The sequence below is a fragment of the Strix uralensis genome, chromosome Z (genome assembly GCF_047716275.1).
Source record: "Strix uralensis isolate ZFMK-TIS-50842 chromosome Z, bStrUra1, whole genome shotgun sequence".
NCBI lineage: Eukaryota > Metazoa > Chordata > Aves > Strigiformes > Strigidae > Strix > Strix uralensis.
Window position 1 is genome coordinate 20,358,515 of NC_134012.1, and position 19,767 is coordinate 20,378,281.

The 19,767-nt window shown below is 35.1% G+C and overlaps 2 protein-coding genes across 5 annotated transcripts in view; one reads left to right on the top strand and one right to left on the bottom strand.

The window, feature by feature from the left end:
- Positions 1-19,767, bottom strand: part of IFT74 (intraflagellar transport 74) — a 38,568-nt gene that overhangs the window by 16,468 nt on the left and 2,333 nt on the right. For all 4 annotated transcript variants that reach the window (XM_074855330.1, XM_074855332.1, XM_074855328.1 and 1 more), the window contains 9 exons: positions 18,979-19,077; positions 18,755-18,815; positions 18,288-18,347; positions 17,197-17,258; positions 5,739-5,877; positions 4,662-4,724; positions 3,629-3,772; positions 2,956-2,996; positions 1,678-1,757 (listed from right to left, as the gene is read on the bottom strand). In XM_074855330.1, the coding sequence (XP_074711431.1) occupies positions 1,678-1,757; positions 2,956-2,996; positions 3,629-3,772; positions 4,662-4,724; positions 5,739-5,877; positions 17,197-17,258; positions 18,288-18,347; positions 18,755-18,815; positions 18,979-19,077 (749 nt within the window). The remainder of the gene's footprint in view (positions 1-1,677; positions 1,758-2,955; positions 2,997-3,628; positions 3,773-4,661; positions 4,725-5,738; positions 5,878-17,196; positions 17,259-18,287; positions 18,348-18,754; positions 18,816-18,978; positions 19,078-19,767) is intronic.
- Positions 8,960-15,842, top strand: LRRC19 (leucine rich repeat containing 19). The gene is made up of 5 exons (XM_074856192.1): positions 8,960-9,257; positions 11,792-11,884; positions 13,357-13,867; positions 14,068-14,277; positions 15,517-15,842. Exons 1-5 carry the CDS (start codon positions 9,231-9,233, stop codon positions 15,840-15,842), a joined length of 1,167 nt encoding a protein of 388 aa, XP_074712293.1. The 5' UTR covers positions 8,960-9,230.

Below are 19,767 nucleotides of genomic sequence, written 5' to 3' on the forward strand. Positions count from 1 at the left end.
TCCTGAAACATTCAAAAAATCCTTACTTGTACTTTTTTCTCTACTGGCTATTTTACCTTAAATTTAACTAAAAAACTTTAGGAGCTGAAGTTTTAGGAATGCTTTGTAACAAACAATTTAAATACTGAGCCAGAAGCAAGCTGACAAGGGAGGGAGGGAGGACAGGAATCTCAAGGGCACACCCAGATTCTGATTTAGAGCAGAAGTATGAATGGCCATCTGGGATTCTCTCTCCATTCACTAGAGAAGAAGGCATTGGGAATTTCTGTGTCTAAAGCTACTCCTTATGAATATCTTCTTTATTCACTCTAAGTTATACCGACACGTATCATTTCCTTTATATTATGCCACAAGGTAACTTAATTCTGAATATCCTGACTGTTCCTGATACATTGACAGAGCACATTTGCTTTCTGCTACATATGCTTTAAACCCTCTTCTTCATCAGAGGTCTTTTTCTAACAGTGAAAGACATACAGTCCAGCAACGAATGATAGTGTGTGTAAACCTAGCTATCAAATGCGAAAACCAACTCATTTCTTACCTTCTGCATTTCTCCAAAGATACAAAAAAAGAGTTGCAAGCCAAATAAAGAAAAATTAAAGCAGAATAGTAAAGTTGGCAATGACATTACCTGGAAACCAGAAAGCTAATAAAACAGTCTTAATAAACTATCTGCACAAAAATAATTAAATATCTTGAGAAATATGAATTATTTTGTAACGCAAAAGATGAGAAACAGATGTATCAAACATTTGTTTAGGGTCAATTTTAGAAATATTTGTTCACCTTGAAGAAATTTGCACTGTAAATTTTACACTGATTGCCTGAGAAAAGGTATAAAGTAAAAAGGACACAAACACATCAATTCATCAGCCCTATAGAATTTAAATAACTTGTTACAAAGTTATCCAGAATGTATGCACATATTTATTTAACTTCTATCTGAACAAGATTTATTATAATTAGAAGGTTTTCCATGGGATAAATTTTCATTTTAAGGAGAGTCTTTCACAGCTGTTGAGGCCCTATGCTCAAATTTAAATTACTTCCTTCAGAACCATAACTTCCAGTGCTAGGACAAATCCCAACCTAACCTAGCCTAATGTACTACAGCAGGTGTTTGCCAAAGGTAAGTTTCTAAGCTAATGCCATTTCTAGGCTGCTCCCAAACTCTTCTTGCAAAGATCAACCCAAAAAGTTTCAAAACCAGATTAAAATAGTATGAATTCTGTCTGCTTTACACATTATTATTAAATATTCTCAATTCCACATTCACTGACAGTGTATCAGATCATGCGAAAGTTACAATAAAAAAAACACTTTTCTAAAACTGAGCTGGTTCTGCAATGCTGCCAGTAAGAGAAACTTCTATTCCTCAAGTAGTCCTAAAAACAAAATTGGGACAGAAAACCAGACAGCTGTACTATTATTTTATATGGTGGCTTTACTACTCTATATGAACTTAATGAACGCGCCACTAAAGGTGGGTACTCCCCATTTCTCACATCTAAAAAGAGAAGCCTGCAGCCCTAGACACAAAACCTTCTTCTGATGGTGAATAATGGACATTTATATAAGCTTAAAAGTTTCAATCAACTAATGTCCATAACAATATGTGTTATAATATGAACAGATGCAGCTCTGCATAGTGTGCTACAACTCTAGTCACGTTACCTTGATGATTCTCCAGATCCATATCAAGTCGCTGAATGACCTTTTTAAAATGGTTTGTTTTTTCTTTTACTTCTGTCAGCCTGACAAATAGATAATGAAATCCAAGGTTAAAAATGTGATGTAAAGTAGTTATTTTTTAGGCAAAAATGGAGAGAAAAATCAAGAATAAAAATAGCAAACCTAAGTTTATCAAAACCAAAAGGAGAAGGATTGTTGTTATTATAAAATGTATATGTAAAGCACTTGTCACTCCAGTCCCTATATCTATGAAATATAATTACTCCTGCTCTTTTTCATTAAAAACTTTTTTTTTGAGTTATCAGTAGTTCTTAACTTACTCAGTTGGTCCCTCTTCTGGTTGCTACACAGCTTTGCAGAGGTACAACATAATTGGTAAACTGCAAAAAGGAACTGTATTCCTTAGAAATTACCTAAAATTCATTAAGAAATTGCCAAGTAAAACACTGTATTATATAATCAATTGAAGTGGGAAAGGAAATTAGCTTAAAAACATTTCCGTGTGAATTCTCAAATATAATTCTCTGTTACTGTTTCCAAAAATTCTTTTAAGCAACTTATTATTCAATCAAAGGTGTCAATGCATTAAAAATTAACCAATTATTACAGTTGGAAATACCACTTAAAAGAATTTAAAATTGTTTCTAGGAGATTTCAGGAATTATCTCAATTTTTGTCTACAGAGAGATAAATCAAAAAGCTCAAAATCACAAAAATATTGTACTGTTTTATACCTCCTCCATTACTACTTATTATTACATTTACCAGAGTTTCTGGCAAATCTTCAGAAAGGTCCAGTACCCAAGAATCAAGAAGAAATGCCCTGTTACTCTTCAGAATTAAGTTTTTGTAAGCAACTTCATAACTCTTAGGTTTTAAGGCACATAACAAACAAACTCTTCAAAATGTGACTGCAGCGTAATGTGGGCTCATGTTCACAGATGTCCCAGATGAGTAGCTCTTACGGATTAATGTCTTCTTCAGCCTTAAATAAATTTATGTCAGTGTTATTACCAATTTATATTCTCAAGGCACGTTCATGAGGACAGGAAGTTACATATTATGCAGATCTAACTGTCCTATCACTATAAAAGTTGTTTAGAAGGACATGTTGTGTTCTCTGTGGAAAGTTAACACTAGCAGAGGCTCGAAAATGTGATGATGTTCTAGAAGTCCATAGAAATATGCGATGGAATTCAATTATCTGTCTTTAGGGTCTAAATGTAATTTGTAGCAACAGTATAATAATAAATTACTCACTGTCTTTCCATGCTTGCTATTTCTTGACTATCGTCCTTAACCTATAAAAAAGTATAACAACTTTAACATGTGAAATAAAATCTACAAATGAAAAAAGGAATCAGAAAAGATCTCTTAATTCAGAATACGGAGAATAGACACTCAGCATATGAAATCACAAACTTGCTGTCATTGTCCAACAACAACTCTTAGTTGAAGAGGTGATATGATTTAAGTGTTCTGTCTTCCAAATGTTCTCCTGATTTCTCAACACACATGTAAAAATCAGACACACTTATCAGTGTTGTTCAGTCCAATAATCCATATAGTATATATGGATAGTTACATAACACAGCATAGATCTTCGTAAACTAATTAAATTGTTCCTAGATTAGTACCTCCCATAAGGATACTGTCGAGTTATGTTACAGAACTGTTAAATAGGATAAGTTTTCTCATACCAACAGGATTGAGGAAATAGAACAAGTCAACCAGCAGAAAAGCTGACTGTGCCAATTTTGTTTCGGTGAACATGAAGCATCCCATCCAGCCAATTCATTAACTGCTCTTAATTTCAGATGATTTGTGCTGCTTAAAGAGCAAATAAAGGCAATATTCAAACCCAAGTATTTTAAATTACCATCCCTTAAAATACTGACTCAATCTTTTACATGATAACATTTTATGTTCTTGCCTGCTTTAGCAGTCTCTCTCTTTCCTCCTGTGGAGATTCCATGTTCTTATCCTCAGCAATCATTTGATCTCGACGTTCCTCAAGCTCATGGAGTTTTTCATACAGCTGCACAGCCTCCTGTTTCACCTGCAAGTGTGCTATTTCCTGTTGGAAAAGCAAACACCTACTATTTTCAGATGGCAAGACAGCATTGCAGAAATTATGTTTTAGTTAAGCAACAGTTATCTATACATTGAAAGTGAAGCTTATTTGTTACAAACAGTACAGAGACAGTATAAACAATAAACTTTATAATCCATATTCTCAATATTGTATTTTCTGGAAGGGAATAACCCAGTCAGCTACTTTTTGCTTTATGAGTTCATCCTCAGGCTAATTTTCTGAGTAGACTTACTACTTCATAATTTCTAGGGGATCACAAACCATATACAGTATTCAAAAGGACTGGAAAAATGTCTAGCAGTATTTGAAATTTATACTTTCTGAATATATACATGACTGTATGTTTCAGCTCATAAATCCTTTTATGCATGAAAGACCCAATATGAGAAAGTTCTCCTCAATCTAGCAATATGACAGTGTATTAGAAGTGTGTGTTTATGTATGTATGTGGGATAAAGAGTATCTTAGCAGGTACCACTTTGTGATTCAAACACCAGTTGCTTTTGAAAGGGAATATGGAACAAGAAAAATCATTCTCACACATCCTGAAAGTGGAAAACATCCTGAAGTTCACACTGATCTTCATAGGCTAATTCCAAAACATTTGAAACCACATGAGTAACTAAAGCTAGGAACCCTCACTATTGTTATCAAAATTTTGTACTTGGCATCTAGTAAAAATAATTTTTACCCCAAACTGATTAGAAATTACTGGTGGAAAACAGAGGCAGCTTTGGCTTCCCAGTCTAGGGCATGATCCTACAGTATCTGAAAATTTAAGGAGAAAGATTATAGATAATCTTTCTACTGTATTGTTTTACACTAGAGTTCAGTGAAAACTGGTACAGAGACCACTTATTATCATACATACAGCTCTTAGAGCGTCCTCCTTTACATTTAGTGCATCCAGTTCCTGCTGTTGAACAACCAATTCCTACAGAGAAAAAAAATGCAAAATTCAGATAAAAATTACTACTTGATGAGATTACTTTTTTATTCTGCAACTTAGTATTTATAAAATGACATAAAACATCTCATTGCTGCTCTTAAAAATCTAAAAGACTGTGTCCAGCTTCTCCAAGTAACTCAGATATAATACCCACTTACTTTCAGCATCCAACTTTTCCAATAAACTGTTAGCATTGTTATTTGCAGATGGGCTATAACCAAAAAACTGTTTGCTCTGTTTCCACTATTTTTCTTAAAATTGGTACTGAGGGTGGAATTTATCATTTCTACTTCAGAAGTTTGAAGTCGAATTTTAAAATCTGAACTAGCCACCACAGTTTCTTCACAGTCCAGAAAGAGACAGGTAGGCCCTGACTAGGAAATCAGCTCACACTAAGACAGCTGGGAAGCACTGGCCTCAAAAGATGCCTATCTCTCTGTACAGACTACACGGAGAAGCTTTATAAGACAGTATGTCTGAAGCTAGATGATCCCAGAGAACCTAGAAATCTTAATGCTTCTGTTAACATTAGGATTAGTGAAGTCACAAAAATTTTACAAAGTCCAGTTCATTTTTCTGATCCACTCAGATTGTACAACAAGAACAACAAAAAAACCCAGTCAGATTCACTTTTGTACACAGAAAGAAAACTTTCTACTCAAGTGAACTACAAAAATTGCTAGGGTTGTTTTTCCCTTTTGCTTGCTTTTTACACATGATAAAACATCTAAGCACTACAGTGGTTTTTAAAATCTGCATGTCAGCCCCCAAATTTAAATGGAAAATTATGAACATAATTTGTTCTTAAATTAAGAAATACCAAAAGACAAAAGTATTCACTTTTAGTCAATTGCTCTATTTACTTTTCAGGTACTTTAAGATACCAGCAAGTTTTATTGTATTACTCCATTCTCAAGCTCTTTAATACTGAAATTGTATCTGGAATCAATGGAGCCAGATTGAGAAACATTTCAGGTGAGTACAATGAAACAAACCAACCTGGGCAAGTTTTTCATTTGCAGCTTTCATCTCCATGTATTTAGCTTGATTTTCCTGTGACATGTCTTTAATTATGTCATCTGCTACAACCTTTTCACGTTCGATATCTTCTTCTACAACTTGAATTAACTTTTCTGTGCTGTAAAAATAGAACGTTTTTGTAACTTTTACTAGCTGATGTATATTTGAAGCACCCATTTCAAACTCTGGCATTCCATCAGCCTCACTGAAGTGATCCTTTAACACAAAAACTCCAGACTCTAAAAAAAGGAGTTACATACTTGTATCTAATTTTCTTGGAGCTGGATTAGCTATATAAGCATTCACATCACAGAATGCAGCAGATGATGAACTCTTTGCCCTTACAGTACCCACACAGTGCTTTCCAACACTCCCAAGCCTGTCTACCTCCGTAGTCCCCAACACTGACAAGATTATACTGCTTCCTCTCAGTTGTTTTCAATCAGTGAATTCCTGCAATAAGAACAAGTAGTGTGAAATAAAGAAGCTGGTATATGATTTGTGAGTGCCCATAAAGAAAACATATTTTATAGATACCAGCACTTGATGGTACTGGATAATGATGATAAGGCAACTTTCTTTCATCAATGAATTGTTGTATTCCTTAAGAATGGAGACTGGCTTCAGAGTCTTAGGCAGTGGGGAGCTTCTTAGCCATGCAAGAACTAAGAAATTAGCTATTCATGACATTCTTGATTCACGACTTTAATCCTGTTAGGAAATCAACTGGCTGCAACCCTAAAAAATTCTCTACCACTGCAGCTATAGTGAGCTACAAGCAAATGCATTAGCAGATTCAAGGAAGGCAGACAGTTGTTCTCATTGTTTCACGTAGTGTCTAGTAATTTCTATGAAATTCCTGAAAGCTAGAGAGTCAGTTTGAGAACACAGCTAAAGATAAAGGAAATTAACAAAAAACTTCTAGACCCTAAAGAGTATATAACTTCCTTCCCACCACAGTTCATGAAAAACAGTTTGCTTGTTTCCAGAGTGACTTCTGCTGCTAAGAATAACAAAATCAGCTGGACACCTTCCTTCAGGATTTATTCTTCTTCTGTTTTTCATTAACTCTTCCTGAGTTGCAAGATGTCAAAAATTTTACATTGTGTAACTGACACTATCAGACCAATGACTGCAGCCAAGAATGCCCCTCAGGCTTAAAAGATGATGCAAAATAGAGGAACTGCACAAATTTAACCTCAGGGTAAGTGAATGACGAAAATCTCACAGAAGCAGAGTAGAGCTGATGTTGGAAAGAACTTCTGAAGATCATCTAGTCCAGCCCCACTACTCAAAGCACAGTCACCTAGAGCAGGTTGTCAGTATCTTGTTTAGGAAGGTTTTGAGTATCCTGAAGGATGGAGACCCCACAACATGTCCGGGCAATGTTTCGATGTTTGGCCACTCTCATGGTAGAAAAAATTTTTTCTTACATTGGAATGGAATTTCCTGTTCTCCAATTTGTGGCCATTGTCTCTTATCCTGCCCTTGGGCATCACTGAGAAGAGACCAGCTCCATTTTCTTTACTCCTGTCCAAAGTATTTACTTTGTCAAGATACCCAGCCTTCTCTTCTAGAGATTAAACAACTCCAGCTCCCTCTGCCTTTCTTCATAGTTTTCAACACTTCCGAGGAATTCTCAGAAGAGATTCAAAGGTGTAACCAGTCTTCCAACCAGCTTCAAGAAAGATCTATAACCTCCAGGAATCTGAGGATGTTAAGTAGAACACCAGTCCGTGAATTGATAATTATGTTACGCTTGGTAGTGGAAAGGAGCAATTTTTTAAGTGAAGTATGTTCTTAAGCTATGAGAGTAGTTTGATTCAAGACCTTCTGGAAGGCATGGACCTGGGAGTTGGCAGGAAGCTTCCACGCTACTTCTTTATTGGAGGCTCTTCATCCCTCAATCTGGGCTGTTGCAAGGTCTCAGCAGTGACAGTTTCTCTCAAATCAGGCCCAGCTGAAGACATGACAGAATGAAAATAGAGAAACTGCAATGAAGAATTCAAGAAAATGTTAAGATTGCTGATTTCCAAAATAAATCTCCACACTAGATGTAATTGATCTGGAGAGACTGTCAGTACCGATCATAAGGAGCTCATCTTTAAATACAAACGGGGTGCCTTTTCCTGGAGATCACTGGGGCATTTAGGGAGGGAGAGAAGAATACCACATGCTACATTTCTCCTGTGTTCCAAACCACCATGTGGAAGCAGCTGGCACCACTGACAGCAATGGTGTCTCCAAGCTCTACTGGATTTCTCTCATCTATTCCTGAGGCTGCAAGTATGCATGGCACAGTAAGGAAAGAAAGCCTACTTTTCCAGCCCACTGATGTAAAATGGGTGTGGGCACATTAGAGAGTAGCCTCTTTTCCCTGAGGCAAGTTTCTTTTTCTTATGTGATATGGACTCCTGGCTAAATACTTCAAGGTGATCCATTATGTCCTTGAGACTAGAAATGTCTGACGTAGCTGTGATGCACCTTTCTGGTAGAAACCTTTTGACCAAAGGTTAAAACTCAGTGATTTTCTAAGAAGCAATAAAAATATCAGCAATTGCTGTCACAGGAAGACAATTCATTACCACAAATAATTTTAAGACTACTGACGAAGCTCAATCAGGGATTAGGCTTGGAAAAGTTGCAGAATGTTCTGAGACACTAAGCAAAAAAATCAAAGTAGCAATAACATCACAGAAGGCTAGTGAATTAAAGTGGTTTCTACAGCCACATATTTGAGAGGAATGGAGAATGAGAGGAGACTGAACTGTTTTGTAGTTTAATGCTGTGCATTGGACAGAATGAGCACCAATGCAAGAAAAAAATTATTGGATGTAATGTTTGTGTATCAATATAATCCCTTTTTTAACCTGCATATAGACATGCTCTCAAATCAGAGCAAGTATCATTTGTTTTCAGAATTTCTTCCTGAAATATAGTCAATATTATATCTCTCCTTAAGAGCTTGCAATTCTTTGTAAATAATGAGCTTTATGTTTCACACCCTGCAGCTCCTTTGATTTTCCAAAACACAAGTATTAACACAGGTTTAACTGACTAGTAGAGATCTTTACTTCAGTATGCAAACATCCTGAAGTTTTCTTCATTTGATGACTGATCACATAAAAAATGCAAGTCTTTTTCTGTATCCAGCATTTCTTTAATTGATTATAACCAAACTTGTTTGTAAATTCCCTATGGCATTTTAACTAGTGCTTCCTATATGATCTGGAACCTGACACTTGAGCATACTACTATTAGACTTCCCTATTGCCTGCAGATCTAATTAAATCCAAGATGATTATAAGAAGTTGCTCAACCTAGTCAATCTTTTGCTAAGGGTTTTCTAGGTTTATTATTTTTTCTACACTGCCTGCTTATTCATCAGGTACAAAGGTTGAACAAAAACAAAGTGCTGTTGCACCATATTATTTCTTGTCAGTGCACTGAAAAATCTATACATGTGTACATATGCTGCCTCTAAGAAGCAACAGAAAGGTAAGATACTTGGCACATCTTTTTCAAAATGTAGACAAAGATTTATTAGTATAACTTTGTTGCTAACTGGAAACAAATACATCTTGAGATACATTAAAAGTTCAGGAATTACTATGAACCTTGGACATGCCAAGTTGTTAAGTAAATTGTACTTCAGTAGAAAGCCAGGGAACAGTCCATTTCTTCTCTGAAAACCAGACTAGCTGATTACAAAAACTCCATTACCTCCCCAAATCTGCCTTTTTTTTTTTTTTTTTAACAAATGTAAGAAAACCAGTAGGAATTACATTACTATTAAATGACAAAATATTCAGAAGTTCTCCGAGGAAAACTTTTATGAGAAAATGCTTCTAATTACAAGGAAATGTCAAGGTATTACCAATGTATTGCCAAGGCTCAGTTTCTTTCCAAAGCAACTACTTTAAACAGCAATTCTTAAAGTCTGGTTCTACTATAAAGCTAAACTGCAATTAAAATTACAGATGCTCTCCTGTTGTTCTACTGATTATAGGGATTCACATACACACACAATGCAGGAAATCAAGTTTCTAAGAAAATCCCTAACTTTTCAGTAGAAACTAAAGTATAAAATAGGAACTGGTTTTGACTTAGACATATGTAGAGTGAATTTTCAGACAGGAAAAGGATTTTTCAACCTAATGACGTCTCCTTCCTTCAGACATTTTAACTTTTTGCTTGAAGTTTTGAAAAACTTTTAACTTTCATTTTCAACTTGATTATTATTAACTTGCAGACTAACTTTAAAAATAATATTTTAATATATTTTATCCCACTTTATTAAAGACAGTATTTTTCTTGGAACCTGCAAACAACAATAACACTATTAATCTATATTTCTAGATTGCCTGGTTAAGGCCTGCTCTCTTTCTGAACATCTTGGAAGGGGTATCTTTAAGGTCCAAGTATGCCACAAGATCCAACTGTTAACATAGTCTATACCAGGATTTCTCAAACTGCATCATGTTTTTCACTAGCAATATACAAACTGGCTCCAAAAAGTATGCAAGCCACCAGTACCGTCACTGACAAGAACAATACCTAATGCAGAACACAATACCACAGTGGCTGCTGCTGCTGCTAGTACCCCTTGTCCTTGCCACTGAAAATGTCTAACAAAAAGGTTTATGAACTCTTTTTGTATTTAAAGTAAATTTCCAATGGATCAGAACAGTTTAAGTGGCATTTATCTTCTTCTTTCCAAGAAGTTAGCAAGTTTCCAGTCTGATTCTGTTAGGTGAATGAGGTCAGTCCTCAGACACACAAATGTATAAAAGAAATCAGTATCAGACTTGACCAATTTGTTCTATGACCTCTTCTACTTCATACTGATCAGGAAAGGCATCCTGGCACTCTTTAAGGATTGGTGGTGTTTTTTTAAATCTGACTGGCTGCTTATATTTAGCATTGTTCATGTAAATGAGCTTTCTCATGTAACTTTGCCCTGTCTTCTCTATTAAATTCAGTGAATACTCTACAGCTCAAGATACTACAGGCACAAATAAATGTCTTAAAAGTTATCTTTTAGGTCTTTTTCAATCTTGATGATAGAAATCTGGGAAGGAGATATTGAGATTCACTTAGCCCACTATCTTTTCTCTTCAGATGCTTAATAAAAAGTGTAGAAATGAAGGTATAATCTACCTTTTATACAGCATTTTAAGTCTGGCATAAACATGAACTGATTTAACATCTGACAGAGATAGTTTAAATGAGTAGATCTTGCAAATAATGCCTGATTCAAAGGTTATGGGTGAGTGACGCCTTCTCTGAGAGATGTTAATGTCACGGTGAAAACTATTTGTCAGAAAAGCTTTCCTGACTCTCAGAAAATAAGGTTCAAATCTGTACAGAAACTCCAGCAGAAGAGATTGAACCATGTTTGCTTAGTTCCAAAGATCAGAGCCACAGCTACACCTTCATAATACAGAGGTGCAGGTTTATGTCATATAATATATGTTATATTATGGATAATAAAGATATTAGAAGATCAATCTACTAATTAAAATTCACAAGAAACGCTGAATAACTTACATAAGAACATAAGAGAAATCTGACTGGATAAATCAACCCATCTAGTACAGTATTCAGCCTCTGTCAGTGGCAACAAGAGAAATTTAGGGAGAATATACAAGCCTGAATATGTTCTGCAGTTTACTCCTATCATAGTCTTTCAGCACTCATAACTGCTTTAACAAGGATATTAAACAGTACATCCCTGCCTATTCGTTTTACATATTTATGAAACTGCTATGAACTTGTCTAATCAATCCTTTTTCTATTTGCTGATACAGTCTGCTCACTGGACTTTAGGTTTGGCTCAATACCGTGAAAGCTGAATGCGTTAATTCTGATAACCTATATTTTTCCTCTTAATTTTACATTTCATAGTATTTATGCAGAAAAAAATTATTAAATTATCATTGAAATAAGTGTATCTATTAATCTGTTAAACTACCACTACAGAGGACAGTGGTATTTGGGTCCTGGTATACAAAAGTATTGTTCTTTACTAGGCTGTAAACATGAAACTCTCTTGGCTTGTGATCTCGGCTGGAACACTGTTTTTGAATCCAGTCACTGCTGACTGCAACATTACTTCTCAAACTGTAAGTTTTCTATGTATGTAAATTACCCTTATTTTTGAAAGATACACTAGAAGCTAAAGGCATTTTAAAAACTACCTTATAAACACAGAATTCCTGAAGAAAGAAGCACATAGAAACAAATAAAGACATATTTTTCTGTGGAATGGACAATTAGCTGCTGGCAGTCATTGTAAGTGCATGAATAACACTGAAACATATTTGAGATGGTTTTATATCTTAGTCAAATCTCTCTGCAGTCAACCAGAATGCCTCCTTTATCTTTACATCATTTTGGAATAGACATAAAAAGCAACAGTTTATTTGGACAAGGCCAACTACTGCTCAAGTTGGAGATCTATTGAGTTTGAAGTTGCCCAAGTGAGGTCCAAATGTATATAAGAAATTTTAAAGGGTTTTTTTCAGAGATTAATTTAATGCATTTTGCATTTATTGGGGAATGGAAGGGAAGGAAGAAATCTTGATTAACAGTCAAATGATAAAACTGGTATTGCACTATTTGCTCTAACTCACTGCCTACAGGTCCAGTACTGTACCTACTGCTTGGTTCATCTTTGGTACAAACATGAAGAACAAAAAAACCACACAATGAGTACACACAGTATAGAAAGGGCACTCCACCCACATTCGGTTTTAAATAAGCTATCTAGACTCAATCTGGTCACAGCAGTAACAAACTGAACACAGGCTACTTATTTAGGAAGAGGGATAACACAACCAATCTGTTTCCAGTACTTGGAATCTCCTTTAAAGCCAGTTCAAGTATCTTGACACTCAACCATAGTCTGCAGTGATGCATACATATTAAGAAATCTACTCTTTTCAGAAAATAAAAATGTTTCAAGGTACTGAGAGTAAACACTCTCAAACCTGAAAAGACTGAAGCTATGCTAAACTTCAATCCAGAAAAACAACATTAAGTGCCATATTTATAATAAAAATATATACTAAATGTATTGTTGAAGATCTGCTTCAAGAGTAAATATAGCTGGTTTTAAAACAAAACATTTGAAAAAGCACGTGTGAATTAATTTGCAGCCTTGAATCTGCTTCCTCTGTGACACCTTCATTCCAGGTCATGTGGGAAAGGAATCCTTTTTCTACTCAGTCAACCTTTACATAGAATTCTAAAACAGACAGCTTTACTAATTCCAAAATAGTATGCCAAAGTGGTTATATTTTGGATGATCATCACATAAAAATCGTTTCATCTCAAAAAGAGTTTAAGCACTAAGTGATCTGGAACTTACGGTCTCTATACACTCGGATGATTCAATCCCCTGTATCACCAGACCATGAATATATTAAGAAGAACATAAATAAAATTGCATGAAAAGCAGTATAACTTTTCTTTTAAAGTGGTGGCATTAAAAATACAATAAAGCTTTTTCATGCCCCTAACAGACATCACAAACTCCTTCATCACCAGACTTCCCTACAGTATTTAATTTTTGTCATTCTCTTTTATTCAACAGGTCACCTGTGAGATGTCTGGAAAGAACCTCTCTAATATCCCCACTAACCTTTTCCGAAACATTACTAAATTAAGCCTCAAAAATAATAATATTATTTTAAAAGATAGTGACAAAGAGATTCTTCAAAGTTTTATTAACCTCACTGAACTTTATCTGAATGAAAACATGATTACTATACTGTATAATGACAGCTTCTGCAATCTGACAAAACTTGTAATTCTGGATATCAGCAACAATCATATTAGCAGAGTTCATAAAGCAGCATTTGCAGGATTAAATCAGCTGTCAGTGTTGAATCTATCCTATAACAAAATTACTCAACTAGATTCAGATGTATTTACTTCGCTAAAAAGTCTGACAGTTTTAAATCTACAGTATAACTTTCTGAAATCTTTGAATATAAAATCATCTTTTAAATTGATTAGAATTGTTTTAGCTGGAAACCCATGGACCTGCTCCTGTGACCTCCTTGATTTACAGATATGGCTAACTGCCTCCAATGTGACAATGGGTAAGTTTTGGTAAGAGCAGCATTTCATACTTTTTTATATCAAACAGCCTTATCTTGTTTTTTTCTGGTCTGGATAATATCCATCATCATCTTATCTGTATTTTGCAGTAATACATTAGTTATGCATGATCTTTTTTTTTTAATTGGAGTGCCAATTAATTGACAACATTTCATAGCCTTTCCACTGCTCACATTCACAGAAAATGAAGACAACACTACATGTATATTTCCATCCACCATGGAAAAATTCTCCATCATGACAGCAGCTATCCAAACAGGGGACTGCAAAATTGAAAAAGCTTCTTCAGAACACACTATAACTTCCAATTCTGTCATTATGCTTAAAAGTAGTGCCTTACTAACAGCTTTGACTCCAAACAACATCACTGGAAACAATGGAACACATGCGGGTAATATACTCATGTTTTGCTTTACGGCTTACAAGCTGTTTGATTTGCCATTCCACGATTTCATATTGTTTTGTATTCCTAGTACACTGTAACTCTTCCATAAAAGCCAGGGCTACAGAACATGCGTATTTCCACGTTTTGGTATAGTGTACACAGACTATGGTGAATGTGTACGGAATACATGTTCAAAATGGATAAATCACACCTGAATTCTCAAATGATACTACAAACGTGATGAAATTTCAGAGGCTTGAAATTCAGATAATTGTCCAGATCTCTGCCTAAAAAAACTAGCAAAAAAAATCAAATACTTCTTCCAAACTAATTGCTTTCTAGACATAGCTGTCGTCTTAAAATGTGAAAGAGTGAGCCTATTAATTTACTCCTGCCCTCAACTGTATTCAGTGTAAAGGACATGGATGTGCACATCCCATATTCTTTGAAAATTTCCGTGATAGTCTCCTTACTTTTCATCACCACTCTGTAACACTCCAGCTCTTCTTTTGGTAAAGTCAATTTTTTTTTTTTTCTTACATGCAAATTAATGTTCTTCTCCACTCTTCCATACTGAAATGCTTTACTTCTTGCTTCTGGCTAAAGCAGAAGCAATATCAATCTCCAAATACGTACACAAATTGTAAGCCACCACTGCCACACACTACTTCTGCTGTAGCAGCTATAATCTATTTTTGGACAGTGGCTAGAATACAAAAATCAGCTTCTAAATGAAGACTACTTGCAACTACAGTCTGTTGAAATTTTTATTATAAAAGAAATACAATTGAAAGGATATGCCAAACAAAAAATGTAATATTTTAGGGTGCAGACATCATCACTGTACAGAAATTTAAGCCTGGGAAATAGAATTTGAAGTCAATTACTGTTTTGCTTTTTACAAAGCCCAATCTTGGAATTTAAATTTTGAAAAAAAAAGATTATTTAATCTTTTGTATGTCCCCAGAACTTTATCTGACTTTGAAACTATTACTTTTCATAAATATGCATGATGGATTTATATTGCTAGGAAATAGAGTTGTACATGCATTTTTGGTCTGAGTGATGTTTCTGACTCTCTAATAACATAGCGACAACACTCTACTAGAGCTTTGGAGATGCTTAGTAAATTCCCCTATCATTGTTTATTTTGTGAGTTCTCAATTTAAGTATGAAAAAATTCATATTAGAGTTCTTGCTAGTATTCCTCATGAAGATGACTCTTCTTTTTTTCCTGTTTTAAAGAGTTACCACTTCTTGGCAAAAGTTGGACCTTCCTAGCGGGTGTCCTAGGGTTTGTCGTAAGCACTACACTCCTGATTTTTACTGCTATAAAATGCCCAACATGGTACCACTATTTCATCAGCTACAGTCACCGTCGCCTGGAAGAACATGACTCAGAGATGTCTGAACAGGAGTTCTCAGCTGACATGAGTTCTTTTCCTACAGTATCGCATACAAACAACGAGGATCCCATAGTAATATTTGAGAAAATTCATGCATTTGTGCCTGGGGAAGATGGATTTATTGAGGATAAATACATAGATTCTTATGTGACTGAGGAGAGTTAACGTCTTAAACAATGGATGTTGAACTGACTTTTCAAAACTTGTACTTCCGTATTACGCTACTTATGTACAATAGAAAATGAAGCTAAGCAATCCATCTCCTTTCATCTCATCAAATTCATAACAAGATACTGATGCATGAATCACAAAATGAAAAAATGTCGTGATGTGCATGCATTAGTGGCACAACAAATATTTCAAAACATGCTAAAAATACTCATAATCCACCTTTTATAAAAACCTATTTGGTTACTTATGGTGGGGAGGGGGAGAGCTTGCTGTATATTACTTAACAGGAACAAGTCTTTACAAAGCAGCTTGTGAAGTTGTCATAATCACTAATGCTTTAATTGTGAAGAAGTCCAGAAAGGAAAAATAATTTCTCTAAAATATTGAAGCAGACCACAACTAGACTGGGGAGTGAATCCAAACCAGTGGTGTCACAGCTCAGCAGTCTATCAGGCAAAACTAACAGAATCAGAGAACAGAGCATTGTTGGGTTTTTTTTACCTGAATTAGCAGAGCAAGAAAGACCAACTGCTCCATTCCCTTAAATGTGTCTACATGCAGTACAATAAATTATCATTACCACATATCTAATGCATTTATGCCTTATTTTGCTACTGAACCAAGTCTTTTCATATTTTTTTTAACACTTAAAAATGCCTTCATGGATAGAATAGACAGATGTGCAAGCTATTGAAAACCGCAGTATTATTGAAAAGTGACTTATTATTAAATCGTAAACTGTTTTTAAAAAGTGCTTATTTATACAGGAAATCTCATCACTGAGATTGCTTTTACTGGCAACAAGCAGGATCGTATCTTTTTCTCCTAAGCATCTCCTGTCCCTAAAACATCTCAGAAACTCACCCTCTCAGCCTATCACTACACAAGTCATTCTCATGGCTTACAAATTCTTACTGCAAGCATCTCACTGTCCTCATCTTCCCCTCCACACACCCCCTACCTTATCAGACAGGAATCTCGGTTCTAGTTCCCACTCCTTGTTGCTTTCCCCACTCTGCTACTCTACAATATAACCTCCAAAATGCAGGACCCTTGACAGCAGGTTGCCAAAAGACAGTAGTCTCCATTGCCACCTAACTCCCCCTGAATGACATGGTAAGTATCTCCACAGCAGTTACTCAGAAGACTTTAAAGCTAGGAACAACAGCTGTAGCCTGGCACTGATGTATCGTCTTGAAATTACTCAGGTATCACTTGTGGCATGCATCGCACTATTAAGGAACTTCTGAATCAGATAACACCTCAATTTTGTGAAGTTCAGTTATGATTTTAACAGCTTTGGAGAAGTATACGTAACATGATTTGGAGAAGCATACATTGTACTTACGTTTGTCTTTCTGTGAAAATTTTATCCACGCTCTGAGCATCTCGGTCATTCTGAACCTTTAACTTTAAAAAAAAAAAAGATATTTTGATATAATATATAATAATAAACAGATTTTATACACAAATTCAAAGTTTCCTTTAAATGAGCAAGAAGCTGCTCAGAATGCAGTAGAGGAAGAAGCAGCAGAGGCTGCCTGCTCCAGAGTTTTTTATTAGTTGATACTGAGGAAAGACCTTCTGAAATTGCAGTCTTCCACTGGAAACCAAAGGAAGTAAGACGGCATCTCTAAGTTTGAAAAAGAAATACAATCAAGTTTGTAATAAATCAATTCACTTACTATTATTGTGGGATCTACAGTAGCCTACAGACAGAATGAAAATGTAACACTTGCAAAGCATTCATGACACGGACAATTGTGACTTCATTTTTCAATCAAATGCAGGGAAAAAAAAAATATTGTTTCGACGGAGAAATACTCAGGTGGTTTTTCAAGCTACCAAAATAACCTTTTCTAAAACTAGTTTCTTTTGCTTATGGGCAAAGTGATCACAAGAAATGGAACATGCTTAATGCCACTCATGCCTTAATACTTAGAGGAACACTCTATCTATGTTAGAAAATAAAGAAAGTAAAGGAAGAACAAAGCTCATTGATTTTGTGATTGGCCATGTCAGAGACATACTTAATATTTATTACACTGGAGTAATTTAAAAGGCAGAAGACAAAAAGAGAACTACATTTCCAGAAGACCAGGCAGCTTTACAAGGCAGTGGAGTCCAGTGTATTTGCACTTCATAAGACTAGTGTTCTATGCTCCCAAGACAAATAAAGAAGATATTTTAACACTCATAATTTGGGTTGGGATGACACCCTTTTCAGATCTAAAATACAAGGTATCATGGGGCTGTTAACGCAACACTTCAGACAATTGTCCCACTACAAATATGTTGCAAATATTATGCTTAACTGGAAAAAATGGGTAAGTTTTAAATTAGTGCTATGTTTTTTTAGATATATCATACATTTAAAGCACCAAGAATGTGACACACACCATTTCACTGTTCTAACATAGCAAACAACATAATTTTTACCATATTGTAGTCTCGAATAACTTCTGCCATATCCATATTGGTGTTAAGTATATCCACAACCTGAAATGAGACAGAATTCCAACTTGTTATTGCTCTCCCTTTTTTTAATTACACAGAAAAGAATCGGACCAATATGTACCAACTCACAAAGCACTCATGAAAACATAGCGATTTTCTATTACTGCAAATAGAAAAACCATGATTTGCGAATCTGAATAGAATACATGCAGTTTCCAGAAGTAATCATCATTATATGTAGTTGTATAAAACCCACAAATATTATGCAGCAGTAATTTCTTAAATCCATATGCAACTGCTTCTCCTAACGTATTTTATACTTCCTTTTTTTCTTTTATGTTTTTCTTAGTTTCCATCTTTTTCCTTTCCAATAACTGAATAAAAGGCAGTATTAACCAGTACATCTTTACAGAGCAATGTCAATAAAAAAAGATAAAAAAACAGCATACCATGTTGTAGTCTGCTAGCTGACCTTGAAATTCTTTGATTTCACCAGCTAAAGCCTCTGCCCTAAATACAAAACAAAAAGTTAAACTTAAGGTGGAAAGATTTGTATATGTAAAAATAAAATGATAAAAACGATTATTTAACGGTTCCTGGAAGCCTCCAAAATACCCAAGAATAGTCTCATGACTGAGAATGTTAGCTCTGCATTACCTGCAATAAATCTCACCTTTTTTCATATGACAAATAGACAGCCTTCTCTTGCTTGTACATTTCTACTTCTTCCTGCAGCTTGTTAATTTCTGTTGTGAGCTCATTTGTTTTGCTTCTGAAAAAAATAAACAAAAAAGAATCATTAACATTTGAAGTTACAACTAAAACACAGATAGAAATTATATTTTACTACAGGAGATGTGCAGTCAGTATCTCTTTCTTGCACTGCACCATGTTTCAAATCAGTATTTCAAAGAAGAGCTGGACAAATGAGGAAAAAAGCAGAGTGGTTCTATCAGATAGGATCTTAGAAGTTGTTAGAAAACCTGGATATGAAATAAAAGTTTTAATTAGCTTTTGGTCCCTGCTGGTGAAACAGATGTGAATTATTCTCAAATGGACAGGAAAAAAAATAATTTCACAGAATGTGGATACAATCCACATTTAAAATGGCATCTTTTAGGACTGATTTTATTCAACAAAATCATATTTATTCAACATTTTATTCAACACCACAATATGATCAACTGACAAAAGTAGAGAATGTAATACAGTTTCTGCAAGGCCTTGCCTTTGTCAGTGTTAGCTCAATGTATAATCCAAGTAAACCACCGGAGACATACAGTAAAAAGTGCTTAGTTTGTGATGCTACTTCGTACTAATGAAGCTATCAGACCTATCAAGTGTTACAGGTGGAAGCTCAAAAATCACTGACCTTCCTTTTTCTAATGATGTGGGAGTGTAACTTAGCAAGCTTAATAACAAAATGTCAAAGGAATCTACTTGTACTTGCACATAAGCATAA

What these genes read in the sequence shown, in the direction of transcription:
- LRRC19 (XM_074856192.1), top strand. Translation starts at nt 9,231, where the DNA reads ATGCTGCCTCTAAGAAGCAACAGAAAG. An exon ending in TGCCTCCAATGTGACAATGG is followed by an intron (nt 13,868 to 14,067) that starts GTAAGTTTTGGT and finishes TCACATTCACAG; the next exon opens with AAAATGAAGACAACACTACA. An exon ending in AAACAATGGAACACATGCGG is followed by an intron (nt 14,278 to 15,516) that starts GTAATATACTCA and finishes CCTGTTTTAAAG; the next exon opens with AGTTACCACTTCTTGGCAAA.